Consider the following 19,615-nt stretch of genomic DNA (forward strand, 5'->3'; position numbering starts at 1 on the left):
GATTGTTTTTGCAACACATCTTTAAGTATCATGGTATGCCAAAGTTGCTCATTAGTGATCGAGACCCCCAAGTGACCAGTTTATTTTGGAAGGGCTTATTTGAGAATATGGATACTACGTTGAAATTCTCATTATCCTTCCATCCGCAGACAGATAGTCAGTCTAAGGAAGTAAATTCCACACTGTTAGATCTTTTGAGGTGCTATGTTTCAAACCACAAGGCGCAATGGAAGTAGTATTTGGCCTTGGTTGAGTTTGCTTACAACAACACAGTGTATAGTTCTACGGGCAAAGCTCCATTTGAGTTGGTAGAGGGTGATAAGAAAGTACCCCCTATTTTGCACACAAAAGAAAAGATCTTTGAGTTTGATTGCTATGTGGAAAGCATGGATGCAACTTAACAAAAGGTTAAGTATGCACTTCAAAGATCACAAGATAAGCAAAAGAGAGCAATTAATCGTCATAGGCGTACTCTACACTTTGCGGAGGGTGCATATATATATCCATTGTTCAACAAACCCTTCAGGCTGGTGTATATATATATCCTCATGCAGATCGCCATGTAAAAATCCAATCTTTACATCCATCTGTATGAGTTCCATATCCTCAACTGCAACCAAGCCCAAAATGGTTCTCAATGTAGTCATCTTGACTACAGGAGAGAAGATCTCATCAAAGTCAATTCCATGTTCCTGCTTGTACCCCTTCACAACCAATCTTGCTTTGTATTTTGGTGAGGAACTAGGAGTGTCCTTCATCTTGTAATCCCATTTGCATGGAAGTAAGTGTTTTCTACCCTTAAGGCAACTACACCAAGTCCCAAGTGCCATTTTTCTCAAGAGATTCCATTTCTGACAACATGGCTTTATACCATATCTTGTTGTCCTGTCTGTCCATTGCTTCCTTGAAGCAAGACGGTTCACCACAGTCTGTCAACATGACATAATCAACCACATTGTTTGCACCAGGAATCAATCTATCAGGTTATCTAGTAGCCCTAGATGATCTCCTAACCCAATGATCATTGTTTGCTAGCTGTTGAGCATTTTCAGCTTGCTGTCCTGGCATTTTAGCCTTCAAATCAGCATTAACAACTTATTGTCCCGACTGTTCTTGCACATGTAGTGACTCATTATCATAGGCAATAGCTGCTTAATCATTTCCAGCATTATTTTCTGCATTTACAGGTTCATTTACAGCAGGTAATTGCTGCGACACAGAGGGCACATTTTGTTGTGCAAAAGGTATTTCTTCCCGGAATACAACCCTACGGACCTCCTCAGTCCTTACGAGTTGTTTATGCATGTGATCTTCCCAGAAGATAACATCATTGCTGCTCACTACTATCCTTTTCTCAGGATCCCATAATCTATACCCTATTATCCATAAGCTCATTCAAGAGTCATTTTCTCAATTTTTTCCCCCGAGGATATTGTTGAAGACACCAATTGTTCGTAAGGAGAAAACTTTCGCATCTTGGACATCCGAGTAGATGCTCACAACATTGGCCACAGCCTTGGGTCATGACTTATGAGTGACATCGTATGGACACACTAAGGGCAATTTAGGGTTAGGGCAGCTGAGTTCTATCTAGAATCTGTATGACTCAAGGCCCATTGTACACATTTATTGCGTAATCATTACTCTTGAACTTTAGGCCCAATAGCTCTAGTGTCCATACATTAAGAGGGTGTGCACTAAAGGTATGAGACGCCATCTTTTGGAATCCAATTGCAGCCCGATATACTACTAGCCCAAGGCTCAAGGAAAGCATGTTTAGCTCTACAACTAGGAGATGAGTCTAATGTCCATCGCTTTTCTAGTTTCTATGTGATGGGTACAACTTGTTTGTGCCTTGTGTGCATGTTCGATTCTAGGAGGATTCTTTAGTTGCAATTTTCAACCTCCATCTCACAATCATTGGTGAGTTTCTTCTCATGCATGCTCAGCTTGAAGACCTCACGGAAAGTTATCTACAAGATTCTTTGCCAAGCACAATTGCATCTTTGATTGAATCACTAGCTTGCCACCTAATGGTGTCACGTACTCCATTAGGTTGAGATGCATAAAATCATCATTATTGAGGGCAAGTGTTGAGCTAAAAATGCATTAACTTTACTTAAACAACCCCAAAACTTGCTTAATTTATGAAAAAACTAGTTTATTTAAAAGAAACGCGATCCTAGAGAGTTTCTGTGTCCCATAAGCACAAACCCACTTGGGAGGGCCCAAACTTTCTATAAATAAATATGTTGCCCTCCATTCAGCCAACAATGTCGTTTTTGCAGATTTCAGGTGTTTCAGCTTGCTACCCACACCCCATTCGCGGCGAACATCTCAGCCGAAGCTGTCCATAGCTATCTAAATCAGTTGGCGCCTGATTTCCAACCCTCTTCTCGCAATTTGGAGCTGATCCCAGCCAGACGGCTGCTGTTCTTGCCCTCTCCATTCAGCCAACAATCTCTTTTTGGAGATTTCAGGTGTTTCAGCTTGCTGCCCACACCCCATTCGATGAGGACATCTTAGTCAAAGTTGTCCATTGCTGTCTACATCAGTTGGCGCCCGATTTCCAGCCCTCTTCTTGCAGTTTGGAGCTGATCCCAGCCAGGCGACTGCTGTTCCTGCACAAACCTGCTACCGTACTGCCTGCCACCTCATCTGCAGCCTGCGTTTGGCAGTTTTCTCTCTCCTCTAGCCGTTGCCCAGCTTCTGTAGGCTATCATCAAGCTGTCCAACTTGTGTTTGGCAGTTTTCTCTCTCCTGCAGGCTGTCATACCTGCGTTTTTAGTCTTTCTCTCTCCTATAGGCTGTCTTGCCTGCGTTTTTTAGTCTTTCTCTCTCCTGCAGCCTGCGTTTTTAATCTTTCTCTCTCCTCCTTGCTGTCTACATCAAATCCAGCTTCTCACTGCTGCGTTTACTGGTGTTCAACATCCGGGGCTGCCTTGCTATGATTCGGGATCCATTCAAAGTATGACACATCCCAACTCATTACCCCTCTCCTAATCCTTGAGATACAAGAGTTCGAGGTTAAGTATTCATTCACTGCATAGTGTGTTTGCTGCATGAGCATTGTATATTCAGCAGTTATATCACTCATTTATTTTCTGTGTTCATTGTCTCTGAGTTACCCTAACCCTAACTGTGTTCTTTTATCAATCTATGCTTTGTCGTACGATCGTCATTTGTGCTTCTGTGTCAAAGTATTTCTTTGCATGGTATCAAAGCCCGGTACTCTCTGAGAAACCTAAGCCTTTGATCTGAAAGCTCTCCATAAGAAGCAAGAACAACAGTAGGTTCAAATGACTTCAAATACATCAGCACCAATTTAGTCTCCAAAACAACCTATGCTGAGAACCCGGCGGAGTGGGCATAACAGTTTGCTCCACAAAGTTCCGACATGGTGGAAAACACTTCTGACAACACGAAAGAAAGGCTATACAAGCTTTCCACTCAAGAATATCATGTGATCATAGACTTTAGATGAAAGAAGATTAAGGGGCTCGATCAAAGGATTGCCCTTCAAGAGAAGCTACTCAATGAAGGTATGCATGAATTTCTCTCTTTAGATGTTGCGCATAAATCTGATGATATTACAGGACCGTCGAGACCTCCCTCAAGGATGGGCCACCCTGTTGGAGAAAGAGATCTGGAGTATGTTCCATTCTTTCATCCTCTTCCGTCCACTCCAGTGCAAGGTACTTTAGATTCGTCTTTTGTTCCTTCGTCTTTTACCTCTTCTACTTTGCAATATACTAGTAGAAATCGTGAGGAAGATAAGAGTACAATTCATTGACTATAAAAAATGTTCTCTTAAGGACCAATTCTTGTATGTTAACACACGTTGTGGAGATTATATGAAAAACCCAAGCTCTTCTTCTACCCTTCCTTCTTTTTAGTTTACTTCTCAAAATCAAAATGAATTTGGTGTTTCTATTTTGGCATTGCATGGTGCATCATCATCGTCATCATTTAATTTTCAATCATTATATGGTAAATATGAACAAAATGCATCTGCATCTTTGACACCACAAATTCAAAACCCACCCATCCCACCACATTCATCCACTGCTTCTGCACTTCCTTTTACACCAATTACATTCCCCTATCAAACACCTCATGTTGCACATCACACTGCACCGGGGGGTTATGAAAACATAGACACCGCCTTTAGGACCTCATCCTTTCACCCATCGGGTGGTGTTCCACCTACTTCTCACACACTTTTGGGATCATTGCAGCCTGGGTATCCCCCCCAGTCTCTCCCGAGTGTGGATCAGCTGGTACCACAGCTTGCCTCTATAGCATTACCTAGTAGGCCTCCTGGTCATGCTGTCGTGCCCCGGCCAAGCTTTGGACAGAGCTTTCGTGTCCTAGTGCCTCCACCTCCATCTTATGGAAACATTCATGTTCCAATGCCTCCGCATCAATCGGCACTTATTGGACACACCCATACTATTTCTGCCTACCCACCTTTTCCCCCTCATTATGCCTAGCAAACACAGCCACCACCACCATCTTACCCTCTACCTCCATCTTATCCCACTTTCCCGATACCTCATGGTTCCACCTCATCTTCTGCCAAGCATGCTTTCAATGATAAGACTTGTTTTAACAGGTCAAACTTTATCACTTGATCAAACTTGATGAGACACGTACTAGACTTCAAGAACCTATGGGATCTTGTGCAAAGGTTGGAAACCCAACCCAATCCCACACTTGTTTCATACGAGGTTGTCCGCTCATGAAAGGCTAGGAATGCCCCCGCTATTATCGATCTGATGCAGGGCTTATTGCCTAAGTTTCACTCTCAGCTTCAGCATTTTGATTTAGCGTCAGAACGATGGGCACACTTGGCTGACCGCTATGCCGCTCGAAATAGGACCCGTCATATAAATCTTGACCATGAGCTCCAACTCTTTAAAATCACTGACCAGGATAACTTGAAAGTCAAGTTGGCTGAGTATCGACGACTTCTTGCCGAATTCTCCACTACGAGAACTCCCAAGTCCTCTGACGATCAAGTCCCATTGTTTTTTAACAAACTTCCTAGGAAATACTTCAATTTTGTGAACGGTATAGTTTCAAAGCCTACCATGCCTACTTTCTATGAATTTGAGTGTCAACTGTTACGTTATGGTTGTTCGATCAATTTAATATGAACTCTTTCTCAAAGGGGGCTATTGTTGCTCATTCTCAAAAGGGACAACAAGGGAAGGGCAAACAAAATCAAACCTCCACTCGAAATCCAAAACAAAATCCATCTGAGGAATCCCAAGGAAACTCCCAGTCACAACTCAAACAAGGGTGGCAAAATGTACCTTTAAAAAAAGGTATTGTCAGCATTGTCAAAAGACTGGTCATTTTGACAACAAGTGTCGATCAAATCTAAGTCTCAGACCCCCACCCCTCAATCGGGCAACCCCCAATAGGGGAGGCAAGGTGATGGCAAGGGGCACTTTAAAGATCAAACTCATATTGGCACCGCTCAGTCATCTCAGTCAACAACATTCTCAACTCTAGAGGGCTTATTTGGCTGATCTCCATAGGCCCACATCGTCTCCATAGAGACATCAGATGCAAGTCTCGTCCACATCTATGAGTTGCCTCTCAACAAGGTTTCCGCAAAGGCCCACTCGTCACAGCCGAGCACTTCAGCTCCTATTTGGATTATGGACAATGGAGCTACACATCGTATGACTCCTATAGAGGACATTTTCTATACCTGAGCCCCTGCAGTCAGGTAGGTCCGCGTAGGAAACAACTCCAACTCCTCAATTAAGATTCAGGCTCAAGGTAGCATCAGTTTTGCCACTGACAAGGGTCCGGATCTAGCTTCGCTAGACAATGTTCACCATGTCCCCCACCTTGGGGTGAAATTGTTATCCGTTCAACAGCTTTGCCAGTTAGGGCGAGCAGTTTTCTTTACAACAACCACAATCGAGATCCTTGACTCTCAAATTGGTTTAGTTATTGCTCACGGTGAGGCCCAACCTAATGGCCTTTACCACATGACTCACTTTCTAACCGAGCCGACAGCTAGGGGGTCCGTGTTCCATAGCTTCCAAGCATTAGCCACATCTCAGGAGCCTACAAACAATGAGTATCTTTGGCACTTTCGCTTAGGGCATATTTTTTATGACTCTCTTTATGAGTTATCCCGCAGTCAGCTAGTTGAGGACCCTCCCCGCCTAAAACTAGCTCACAATGTCTGTAAAGCGTGTCAGCTCAGAAAGCAGCACCGTATCCCATTTCCTTAGCAGTCCACACATCGTGCTACGAAGCCTCTTAGATTGATTCATGTTGATCTTTGTGGGCCGACATCCACTACCGCCTTGAATGGCGCGTTGTACTTCTTTTTGATAGTCTATGATCATTCTTAATACATGTGGATGTACTTCCTCAAGCATAAGTCAAATGCTTTCACATATTTTTTTGCTTGCGTGCTGTTGGTTCATAACCAGACTAAATGTCGTGTTGGTTGCATTAGGAGTGATAGCGGTGGTGAGTTTATCTCCCACGAGTTTTTTGAGTTTCTACTGAAGCATGGCATCTCTCGCCAACTCACCTCCACTAACTCCCCCTCTCAAAAATGAAGTCGTAGAGCGTAGGAACCGGACAATCATGGAAATGGCATGCTCAATGTTATTCATAGCAAAGCTTCCTGAGCACCTTTGGATCGAGGCTGTTAACACTTCGGTGTACATCCTTAACCAATGCCCGACTGCGGCTCTTCTTCAGAAGACCCCATATGAGGCATTTTTTTGGCTCTCGACCTGTCATTTCCCACTTCACAGTCTTCGAATGTCGTGCCTACACACACACGCCTGATGATAAGATAGGAAAGCTCACTACCCAAGCTAATCTCCTTATTTTTGTTGGACATTTCTCTGAAGCGAAAGCCTATCGTTTGTTCGAACAAGGTGATCGTTAGGAGGGATGTCATTTTTTACGAGAGGGATATCATACAAATCGTGCCTACTAAGCCTGGTCTACTTCCCGCTCATGACATTCTTGCACATTCTTCATCTCCTAGACCCCCTCTGCGAGACCCGTTACCTCGCTGATACCAACAGACCTTGTGGGATTCGAGGATCCTACCACCGGATTTCACTCCGGAGGGACCTAGAAGATCTACCCAATTTGCTCCTCATGCTTCATTTGCGTCGCTATTTACAGCCGATTGCATAATGCATTCTGAATCGGATACATGGCAAGAGGCTCTTCAGCACCCTCAATGGCGAGAGGCCATGGAGCAGGAGCTAGAGAATATTGACTGAAATGAGACTTGGACATTGGTGGATCATCCAAGTCACAAGAAATTCATTGAGACAAAGTGGATTTTTAAGACCAAGCTAAAAGCTGATGGGACTTTAGATAAGCACAAGGCTCGCCTTGTCGTGCAAGGGTTTCGACAAAAGCATGGTATTGATTATGAAGAGACCTTTACTCCTACTGCGCGGTTGACATCTTTCCGGTTGCTTCTCATGCTAGCCGCTCATAATGGATGGCCGATATATCAAATGGATGTCAAGAGTGCCTTCCTGAATGGTTATCTGAAGGAGGAAGTCTATGTAGAGCAGCCACCGCGTTTTTCTTCAAGAAACCTGAGGGATAAGGCATTCCGCTTGCAGAAAGCTCTTTATGGGTTGAAGCAAGCACCACGATCTTAGTTCCATAGGATGGATGAGTTCTTACGGACTCATGGATACCATTCTACCCCTTATGACCCGAACTTATATGTTCAATCTATTGCAAAGGGGATCAGCTATATCCTATTATATGTTGATGACTTACTCATCACAGGCTCAGATTCTGCTACCCTGGCAAACATCAAGGCAAAGCTTAGTGCTACTTTTGAGATGACAAACCTTGGTTTGTTGTCTTATTTTTTGGGGATGGAGGTAGCTCGTTCTGGGGGATGCATTTTTGTGTCAGAGCAAAAGTACACACTTCAACTAGTGGAACAGCACACTTCGGATCAGACACGGCTAGTAGCCATACTTCTTGATCCTACTGTCCACTTGTCAAAGGATACCCTAGGACAGCCCTTCGATGCACATATCTATCGCTCTGTTGTAGGAAAACTTCTTTGGTTAATTCACACTAGGCCAGATTTAGCTTACTCACTCAACATACTTAGTCAGTATTTCACAACACCTAGGATGTCACATTGGATTGCATCTCTTCGTGTGTTGCATTATTTATGATGTACTTATTCTTATGGCCTAACATATGATTCTGATTAATGTTTGCAGGGATACACTGATTTCGATTGGGCAAGAGATCCCCACACCCAGTGTTCTCATGATAGCTACCTCTTTACCTTGGACACGGCTCCCATTTCTTGGTCAAAAAGGAGACGGTGGTGGCTTCCACAACCGAGGCTGAGTACCAGGCTCTCTTCGATGGCACCACCGAGGCCATCTACCCGAGGGGGTTACCAGGAGCACTTCATTTCCCATGCGACTCTCCCACCGTTGTCTACTATGACAACCAAAATGTCACTGCCCTTGCAACAATCCGATCATTACACCACAGACGCGGCATTTGAAAGTCCACTTCCATTTTTCCAAAGAGCAAGTTGAGCTAGGCACCATCCGCCTAGAGTTTATGCCTACATCTGACAATTTTGCAAATATTTTAACCAAAGCGGTTAACCGGCTAGTTCTTCACTACCTATTACCCAAGATCGGTTTGGGTACATCCTCCCCTACTTCTTCAGCTTGACGGGGAGAGGGAGCTTCCCTCTTGCTTTCCCTTCTAGTTTAAGAGAGGGCAGCTTCTACTCTTAATAGTGATATTGATGATGCTTACAATTTTTAGACATTCATTCATTTATTCTTTTGTATTGTATTATGGACATTTGAAACTTCATCTACATTGTTGGGATGATATGATTGTAAAAGGACACTTGGGCAAGTGAACAATTCCCTTGTGAGGGCACTGTCTAAGTGGCAGTGTTGCATTGCATCTTGTGTAAGCATAACATCTGACATCATCTTTGCATTACCCTATGCATTGGCATTCTACTCGTGTACACATGCATTTGTGCGCATTTATTCATTTTCTGTCTTTTGGAGTTGTGGCATAGCAGAACTCCAGTTTCAGTTGCCTAATGTAGGGAAGCACGAGAGGCTATCAATTCACCTCCCAACCTCGCTAAGGAAGATACGGGAAGAAAAAAACGTGTCTACCCTTGCCAACCGTCAATTTCTAATGAGTTATACTAATTTTATAACTCACTTACTTCCTAAGCCCCCTGAACCCCGTACAGGCACCCAACGCCCCCGCGCGGTCATCTCTCGTGTTGTTTCCCTGTAAGTTGCATTTATTAATGTAAAATTTCCTCCCCCCTTAAGAATTGGTTTCGTCCTCGAAAACGATACTTGGAAAGTCTTACTGTAAATTGGGAAACCTTTTTCTTAAAGTACTTACTCGCTCCCATGTTGAGCTTTCTTCCGAACAATCTCTCCATTTTACCAGCCATTCTTGATAAATAGTATGCCTTGTTCGTCTATTACGAACATTTAAAATTCTTTCTGGCTCATGTGGAATAGATTGGTCATTGACCACTGGAAGAGTGTTTGGCACTATTATATGCAAACTCTGCTATCGGTAAATACTCTTCCCAATTAGTTTACCTTTTACTTATATATGCTCTCAACATATCTTCAAGGATTTGGTTAACCCTTTCAATTTGCCCATCAGTTTACGGGTGCTCTGCCGCATTCATGCTAAGTTTAGTATCCAACTTTCTAAATACAGCACGCCAAAATTGACTATCAAATTTTCTATCCCGATCAGAAACTATATTTGCCGGAAGGCCATACAATCGGTATATATTCTCTATAAACAATCTAGCCAATTCTGGTGTTTTAACATCGGTTGAAGTTGGAATAAACCTAGCCATTTTGGAACAATCACCCACACAGAGTCGTGCCCCCTCTATGTCCTAGGTAACCCAACAATAAAGTCCATGGAGATACTCTCCCATTTTCCCGAAGGAATCTCTAATGGGTGGAGAAGTTCTCCCATTTTCAATCTTTCAACTTTATTAACCTGGCACTTATTACATTTGACCACATAGTCAAGGACGTCCTTATTCATTCCAGGCCAATAGAACTGCCTTTTAATAAGACTATAAGTCTTATTAACTCCTGGATGTCCCACACTAGGGGTATCATGAGACTCAAAGAGTATCTGGCACCTTATTTCTTCATCTTTCGGGACGCATAACCTACCCTTGTAGAGTAAATAACCATTATCAATGGTAAAATTCTTCCACTTGAATCCCATTTGAGCAACCCCCGATGCTCCATTTCCTTGTTGAACATCCTTAGATGTTCCTTCCTCAGTGGAGGCTCTTACATTTGCATCTCCATTTTCAATTGCTTCCCATATGTTGGAATATGCCGGATCAACCTGGCATTTCTCTTTTAAGGATTCAAGCAAATCGGAAGAGAATTGAGTAAAACTCAATTCATTTATGATGGGCATTCTGCTGAGCGCATCAACCACTATATTGTACTTTCCTTTTCTATACCTTATCTCATAGTCGAACTCTTGGAGGAGTTCGGCCCATCTAGCTTTACGCCCTTGTAGATCCGGTTGGTCATTAAGGCACTTAATGCTTTCATGATCCGACAAGATCAAAAGTTTGGCACCGTACAGATAGTGCCTCCATTTCTTCATTGCATGTACTATTGCATACAGCTCCCTCTCATAAACGGAATAATTTTGTTTTGCACTGTCTAATTTCTTGCTTTCAAAAGCAACCGGTCGACCCTCTTGTAATAAGACCGCGCCTACTGCCCTATCGTTGGCATCAACTTCAACCACAAATGGTTTATTGGGATCCACAATTAATAGTACTGAAGCTGTAGCAATAGCTACTTCAAGTTTTTCAAAACTTTCATTTGGTCTGTTTCCCAATTAAAGCTCTTCCCTTTCCCTGTAAGTTGGTCCGTCATTGGAACAGCTATCTTAGCATAATCTTCAATGAATCTACGATGAAATCCAGATAAACCTAGAAAGATCTGCAGCTCTTCTAGGTTCCTTGGAGATGGTCATTCAATAATTGCCCTTATTTTTTCTGGATCCATCTTGATTCTCTCTTTCAAGATAATATGCCCCAAATATTTGACCTCTTGTGCGAAGAATTCACATTTAATTTTCTTCGCATAAAGAGAATGGATTCTTAACAATTGGAATACTAACCGTAAGTGTTCCAAATGTTCTTCTTTTGATTTACTAAAGATCAAGATATCATCCAAGAAGCTAGAGTCTTCCGTTGCACCCTCTCTCTCTTTCCCCTCCATCTATACGCTGGAATTTGAAAAAAATATAAGAAATTTGTAGACAAAGGTGGGGTATTTCCCTGTATTGTGTCCGCTTGATTCCAGTTTTCAGCACGCTGGAAATTCCTCAAATTCGGTGTGGCGTCCAAGGCTGTAAAAAGCTTCCACGGGCAAGCCAGATGAAAATTCGTCTTCTTTCTGATTGCGAGATTGCAAGCGCCTACGTTAGTTAGCTGCTCTCGACCGAGTGGGTATTAGGCTCCCACGATGTGGGGTCTCAACCGCAGTGAGAATATCCCCCTTTTCTCTGCGTTGGGAGGATAACCCTTTCGGGTTTGCATATCTACGGCCTGGATTTATTGTGTCGCCTGTAACCCGAGGGAAAAAATTTGCGGCCGGAGTGGTGAATGTCACCGGACACATGTATTGAGATTGCGGGATCACTTGCACAACTGCCCTGTCACCGGCCACGTATACTAAGATTGCGGGGTCGCTTGGACAACGGCCCTTAGCAGCATCGCCCGTCTCCAAATCGCGAGTTAACGAGATCATTGCCGCCTGTCCCCAAGTCGCGAGTGGCCCTTAGCAGCGACGCTCGTCTCCAATCGCGAATGGCTCTGATACTAGTGTAGCGTAGCGGAACTCCAGTTTCAGTCGCCTAATGTAGGGAAGCACGAGAGGCTGTCGATTCACTTTCCAACCTCGCTAAGAAAGATGCAAGAAGAAAAAAACGTGTCTCCCCCTGCCAGCCGTCAATTTCTAATGAGTTATACTAATTTTATAACTCACTTACTTCCTAAGCCCCCTAAACCCCGTACATGCGCCCAAAGCCCCCGGACGGTCATCCCTCCTGCTGTTTCCCCATAAGTTACATTTATTAATGTAACACGACCGACTCTGGATCCACCATATCCGTGGCATTACCCATGGCAGTCTCCAAGGCAGTTTATCCTTAGCTTGCTTACTTGCTTTGCTTATCTTGCTTGCTTCACATATTTGCTTATCCGCACCTTAGCATTATTCTTCTTCACCGACACCCAGTAATGGTAGGGATAGTATGCTTGTTTTGTGAAAGGTCTTGGGCATGACCATTCTTTATCATTCTCTCATTTTGGGCACAGATACTCGATAAAACGAAAACGGATTTGAACCCACACTTAATGCTAAAACTATCAAATTCAAAACAAAAAAACAAACAAAACAAAAAAAAAAAGTTCGTAGCTGATTCCATTCGCCTTTGTAGGGCTTGGTAGGCCACTCGGCAGCCAACGAGCACCCTTTGTCTGATGCCATGTCCTCTCTGGGGTGATCACGTGGGCTCCCTTGGTAAGATAACCATCGCCTCTGTAGTCTTAGTAGGGCACTAAGCAACCGACACACACCCCTTGTCGAATGCTCTCGCTACTTTGGGATGGAACGCCTTGGGATAAAAGATCTTTTGCGTGGCACCATTGTTGGGCCTAAGAGGAGGCATTGAGCTAAAAATGCATTAGCTTTACTTAAACAACCGCAAAACTTGCTTAATTAATGAAAAAACCTAGTTTACTTTTAAAAATCGCGATCCTAGAGAGTTTGCGTTCCATAAGCACAAACCCACTTGGGAGGGCCCAAACTTTCTATAAATATGTATGCTGCCCTCCATTCAACCAACAATCTCGTTTTTGCAAATTTCAGGTGTTTCAACTTGCTGCCCACACCCCGTTCGCAGAGGACATCTCAGCCAAAGCTGTCCATTGTTGTCTATATCAGTTGGCATCTAATTTCCAGCCCTCTTCTTGCAATTTGGAGCTGATCCTAGCCAAGCAACTACTATTCCTGCACAAACCTGTTGCCGTACTCTCTACCACGTCATCTGTGGGCTACGTTTGCCAGTTTTCTCTCTCCTCAAGCTGTCGCCCAACTTCTACAAGCTATTGCCAGACTGTCCAACCTGCATTTGGCAAATTTCTCTCTCCTACAGGCTGTCGTACTTGCGTTTTTAGTCTTTCTCTCTCCTACAGGCTGTCATACATGTGCTTTTAGTCTCTCCTACAGCCTGCGTTTTTAGTCTTTCTCTCTCCTCATTGCTGTCTACATCAAATCCAACTTCTCACTCCTGCGTTTAGTGGTGTTTGACATCCAGGGGCTGCCTTGCTACGATTCAGGATCCGTTCAAAGTACGACACACTCTCCAACTCATTACCCCTACCCTGATCCTTGAGATACAAGAGTTCGAGGTTTAGTATTTATTCATTGCATAGTGTGTTTGTTGCATGAGCATTGTATATTCAACAGTTATATCACTTCAGTTATTTTCTGTGTTCATTGTCTCTGAGTTATCCTAACCCTAACTATGTTCTTTTTTCAGTCTGTGCTTTGTCGTGCGATTGTTATTTGTGCTTCTATGTCAAAGTATTTCTTTACAACAAGTCCCACATTGTTGCTAGTGAGAAGGCACTTCTAATCAAGGAAATTTTTGTGCTCGCAACATCTTATCCAAAGATTTTGAAGATTACTTGAAGCCTACACATTTAAACCTCGATGTCAACTCATTTTCAATAAAAATCACATATAGTATTTACTACCCTCACAATGCATTGGACTTTTAGTTTTGACATCCTTGGAAAATGACAGATCAACTAAAGAGCACCTCACATCACCTACCACAACCCACGCATCCCTTCCTCTATACTTTAGTGAGATAATGGCATATTCTTTATGCTACAAAATGGCACAATGCCCCTTGATGGATCTATACCCTATATATCACGCAAACCCAAAAAAAAAAAAAAGATTTATCCTGAGCAGCATTCCACTAATCTAACATAGCTCCATCTCTATTGTATGCACCTACTTTTTTGCTTCCACCATGCTGTTGAAACTTTGCAAATTTTTAATTTCCACTAAGTAATACAATTCACCATTCTTTAATTTTTCCACTTTCCCGATCATTTTTTTGCATGCGACTATCAGAAGTGGGTGTAGCGATGGAAGTGTGAGAATGTATTGTAAAAGACTGCACAACACGAGAGAGGAGATCAAAGAGAAACACTGCAAAGAAAGAAGAGCACTACAAAGAGAACTCAAAAGGAGATGCTCAAAAAATGAAATCCATATACCAAAACAAGATAATGCAGAAACAATAGTGAGTCACTGATTGCATGGGCCAAATACTAGCATTGGCTCCCTCTCCAACAGAACCTATTGTAGGAGCATACAGAATGAATGTGATTGAGCAGAGAGCCCAACCTTTAAATAGACATATAAGCATGATTAGGTCGACCAATTGCAGGGGCCAAAATAAATCCAGCCAGCATCAAAAGAATGCAATTGACCACATATAGTCCCCAATACCAACCCACAAACTCACATATGAACTAACTAAATTTCCTAAAGAACTTAGGTTGAGTAGAAATACATTCCTTTTGGGAGGCGGAGAAGGGAGGGGGTTTGCCCATCTTTAATCCTCAATCTTGTCTTCATTACTTTTATGTTTATACGTTTGTAATTTTTAAATAATTGTACTTTAAGTATTTGTTTTCTTCATTTCTTAAACTATTAGTCTTGAAAACAAACGAATATTATAATTGCTAAGTATATCACATTGTTCGAGACATTTATAGTCTAATTGTCACTTGGTAGCCAAGCAAATAGTCAAATTGCCAGAATGTCTGTAGCTTGAAGCCTGGAGGGCCTAGAAAAAGCACTGCCCTTCTCTTTTGAATCATTTGTCTTCATTATCCTTTCTAGGTGGGCGTTTACATTGAGAGTATGTATGTAAAAGTGGAAACATGATAGAGAGAAAAATATCATAGAATGAGAAGAAAAAACCTTAATAATGTCGGAATGAAACGAGGATTGATCGGGCCCCTGCATGAATGTTGGAAAGGTAGGTGAAGACATGCCCTAAACAAGAGCAACAAGGAGCATGCTGATGTGAGGAGCATGTGAAATAGGCTTAAAATAATATTAGAGCTAGAGGTGCCAAAATTAGAGTCCGTTTTTAATTAAATTATCTAGTCCATTTGTCATTTTGGTGACAAGGACGTACTAATGACCTCTCTCAACTCATGGATGATCTAGTACAATGCAATATACGATGATAATGAATCATCATAGGATATACAATAATAACGCTCAAGAGAAAAGAGATACTCAGGAAATGGAATCCATATACCAAGACAAGAGACAGTACAGAAACAACAATCACCAATGCCGCAATGCATAAATGACCATGTATTCCCCTCCTTTGGTCAAATTGCCTTAGTGTCCCAACTCAAACTAGGGACCAATCCTGCTCTCTATCAAACAGCTCATCATGAACCTTGATGTCAATCCCACCTCCAAGATTTCAACTTCCCAGACTTCAGTTGATGCATCAGAAAAACCCCTCTCTTGACCCTATGCACCTCTATGAAAGTGTAGATGAGGCCGAATTGCCCCATCTTCATCACCCTCTCACAGTCCCTCTCAACACTAGAGAGTTGTGGAATGGGCAAAACACATGTTAGGAAAGTGTTAAATGCAGTCATCCTGCCTACTAAATGCAGTCATCCTACCTACAAGGGAAGCAAAGCAACAAAATGCAGATGGCTGCTGTAAAACCTAAGAGTCAAGAGCTGGAAACAGGTCGAAATTCTGTAGAACATGGTTGCCCACACAGTGGAACAATTGCAGCAGAGCAAAACAGGTCCAGTCAGCAGTAAAAAAGGTAAAATGTAGGCTTGCAACAGCCCCAAACCCCCCCGCCCCCCCAAAAACAAAAAAACAAAAAAAAAGCTCCAACACACATCAAATGCCTGACACCATGTCAAAAGTGGGTGCAGCAAAGGAAGCATGGGAATCAGTCATAATAGATTACACAACACAAGAGAGAAGAGAAAAGAGAAACACTAAGAAGAAAGAAGAACATTGCAAAGGGAACTCACAAGAAAAGGGATGCTCAGGAAATGGAATCTGTATACCAAGACGAGATAGTGCAGAAACAAGAGTGAGTCACCGGCTGGCACTAGCTCTCTCTCTCCAAAAAAACCTGTTGTAGGAGTATGCAAAATAAATGTGACTGGGAACACAGTCCAGCCTATAAATGGACAAATAAACATGATCAGGTCGGCCAGCTACAGGGGCCAAAGTACAGTTGGCTAGCATCAGAAGAATGTAACCAGCAATATACAGGCCCTAATAAAACAAATGCCACCAGATTAACACTGGATATAAATGTGCCCAGCCCAGATTCATGCACAGACTCACACATGAACTGACTAATCTGCTAACAGCAACACAATGGGTTTAAAATTTGAATGTTTGTATCTCTCTCTTGAAGTACGTAATTCTCTATTGTATATCTGTGAAATAGTTTATAAAGTATTGCAAGAGCAATGACTTTTCAATTGTTGAGGCTATCAACACGCTCTTTTAGTGGGCATTATTTCTAAAAGCCTACTTGAGGTTTTAATATGTAAAAGGAATTTGACCACTCTTCTAGCTCAAGCTTCATGAAATAAGAGGAGCTGCACATACTTGCCCGCTCCTTGACCCGAATAATGATCTGTAAATATGTACACATCAGGAATAAAGCGATTCAGTACTCCACGGGCTGCATCAACCATGCGGTTTGACATTTGAGGGGAAACCCTTGTTGAGTAGGCAACCCCCCTTATTCTTTTCACCATTCCTTCATCCACCCACGAAACAGCCTGCCACAATACAATAAACTCTTACTGCACCATTTAGTCATGATACATAACCGAAAGGAGTGCAGCATTCTCGTCATACATAAGCAAAACAAGTGATATGACTTATAATCAAAAGGAATAAAGTAGCAGTCTTACTGATAAACCATCTTGAACAATTGGAATTTTCAAATGCACTTCTCCGCCACCTTGGGGAGGTGCTCCCCTTGTAATTATCTTGAGCTCAATGTCCTCAATCGCAATGCCAAAGTGCTTTAATAAAGGCAAAGTTGTAATTCGAAATGTGTCCACACATGGATCCTTGTTATCATTTGTTATGCCTGCAACAACAAAAAGAGAATTTTGAAAACCCTGAAAGCATAATAAAACATAGTCCCCCCATTTCAGTCACATCAAACAGTCAAAATCAGCAAATCTAAACAATAAAGAAGAGGAAGAAGAAGAAGAAGAAGAGAAAGAAGGGGGGGATGGGGGATGGGGGGGGGGGGGGGGGGGGCGGTGGGGAAACCAGAGACTTGAACTGTATTCAGCCCTGTGTAACTTGTACATTACTGGATTGTAGAATCATGGCCAAAAGTTCTTAAAGAGGGTCTAGTGCTACACATCGGAAAGGCACAAACAGCATCTGCAGTTCATTGCAAATCCCCCAAGTAAGATGTGTCGTGTCATGAATAGTGTCGAAACCGATATGCATGAAGCAAAATTAGATATGTGGATGAGAATTCCACCTTTAAGAGTGATCCACAAAGGTGACTTCCCAAACAGTCCCATGATAATCAAGGGCTCCAGGAAGTATCCAATGCTCCGGCTGGTCCCGCAGACGTGTACAAGTCCGCGTCCACCGGCAAGCAAGCCCGGCTTGTACCCCAACTTCGTTCCTGCAAAACCCTATGAAAGTAAGTGCAAGGACTTGCAAGAGTTACCATGCGGAAAAGATACCTGTTGTGGAAGGAACGGAGACCTGTTTCATTAATTTCGACTAAGCAGCCGTCGCTGATTTTCTCGAGCAGGCGCAGGAAGCACGCTTCGAAGTCCCGCAAGCCGGGAGCGGTATCCTCTGCTCTAATGTCGACGATGCGAATGGGAGTGCCCGTGAGAGTAGACAGCAACAAGCGATTCCTGAACTGCTGCGCCCCTCGCAGCTGCAAGGGCCCCCGACCTGACATGCTCTCTCTCTTTCGTACCAAGTAAAAACTGTTCTCCTCCTGTCCGCTCTCACCCCGTCTTAAGAGACGTCCGGACTCGAGAGTTGAGCGTGCCCTCTCTCCCGTAAACCCGCGTATCAAGAGAGCTCCTTGTATATACTATCAGACCTCATCTATATTTATAATTTTATATCCATACTTATAATATATTTATAGTATTTTATTATTTCAGTTATAGATTCAGGAGGTATTGAAGCACCAAAGAGCTCCCATACTAAACCATATAGCAATGCAAATTTCAATTGGCCGACTCCTTTTCATTAATGAAAAAGGCGGAAAGAAGGTGATTACTCATTATTAGAAGAGGTACATTGTCTTTTTCCTCATCTCTCTCTCTCTCTCTCTCTCTCTCTCTCTCTCTCTCTCTCTCTCTCTCCAACAATAGAGGCTCACAAGCAGAGGGATAGAGGCACACACGCAAGAGCAGCAAAGGGAGCTAAGGCATGAGCACTAGAGGCAACAAAGGAACAAAAGTAGACTCTTCGCATGTGACTCGCTCTCTCTCTCTCTCTCTCTCTCTCTCTCTCTCTCTCTCTCTCTCTTTGTGTGTGCTGGCAACCAAGTCACTCGCGAATGTCAGTGTAGCGTCAGGAGCCACACAAGTCAATCCAGCACCATATCGCCACCTGCCATGTCATTGCCAAGTTATCGCGAGCCCCAGGACCACCTTATAGGTTAGTTTGTGTTTATATTTATTTGTTATTAGTTATGTTAGTAATAGGAAATGCAAATTTGAATTGGCTAACTCCTCCTCATTAATGAAAAAGGTGGAAAGGTGCTGATTACTTATGATTGGAAGAGGTACATTGTCTTTTTCCTCATCTCTCTCTCTCTCTCTCTCTCTCTCTCTCTCTCTCTCTCTCTCTCTCTCTCTCTCTACATGTCCCTAGGCTGGCTGGCAAGTATTATAAGATCTGAGATACACGCTCGACTTTCTTATATACTTAAAAGATATATGGTGAATATTATAATGGCGCAAAGAGAGAACAGATGAGAGAAAAGAAAGATGTAGAGAGAGAGAAAGAGAGAGTGACAACCACTAGGGACTAGAAGATGGGCTAGTCCCCCCCCCCCCTTGTGGAGTTATATTATTGACAAGGAGCAAGCTCCTCCGTTACACATAAACTAGTTCTTACTTGTAGATCTTGGGAACAATATCACAATTCCTTGCACGGTATACAACCGGCTAACACTTGCACAACTTGAAAGTTGGCACCTTTTGATCCTTCTTGAGTCTCTCCTTCTCTCCTACGCAATATGTGTAGGAATCTCCTCTTGGAACTTAATTTCATCAGAGCTTCCGCAGCATTTGCACCTTCTCTCCTACACAATATTTTTAGGGATCACCTCTTGGAACTTGATTTCAGCAGAGCTTCCACGGCACTTGCACCTTCTTTCCTTCTCTTGCATGCACACAAAGTGATGCTTCCTTCACCCCCTC

The 19,615-nt window shown here is 42.9% G+C and overlaps 1 protein-coding gene across 1 annotated transcript in view; it reads right to left on the bottom strand.

Moving 5' to 3' along the window:
* The window catches only part of LOC148021669 (RNA cyclase family protein), a 30,971-nt gene extending 12,724 nt beyond the window's left edge, over window positions 1–18,247 (bottom strand). Inside the window, exons 1-4 of the mRNA XM_087697154.1 lie at window positions 17,931–18,247; window positions 17,698–17,847; window positions 17,108–17,289; window positions 16,797–16,972 (exon numbers count right to left, since the gene is read on the bottom strand). Of these exons, the coding sequence (XP_087553280.1) occupies window positions 16,797–16,972; window positions 17,108–17,289; window positions 17,698–17,847; window positions 17,931–18,135 (713 nt within the window). The 5' untranslated portion in view covers window positions 18,136–18,247. The remainder of the gene's footprint in view (window positions 1–16,796; window positions 16,973–17,107; window positions 17,290–17,697; window positions 17,848–17,930) is intronic.
* Window positions 18,248–19,615: the final 1,368 nt, after the last annotated feature.

The sequence above is a fragment of the Lygodium microphyllum genome, chromosome 17 (assembly GCF_053477565.2).
Source record: "Lygodium microphyllum isolate KBCC chromosome 17, Lygodium_microphyllum_v1.1.10, whole genome shotgun sequence".
Classification (NCBI taxonomy): Eukaryota; Viridiplantae; Streptophyta; class Polypodiopsida; order Schizaeales; family Lygodiaceae; genus Lygodium; species Lygodium microphyllum.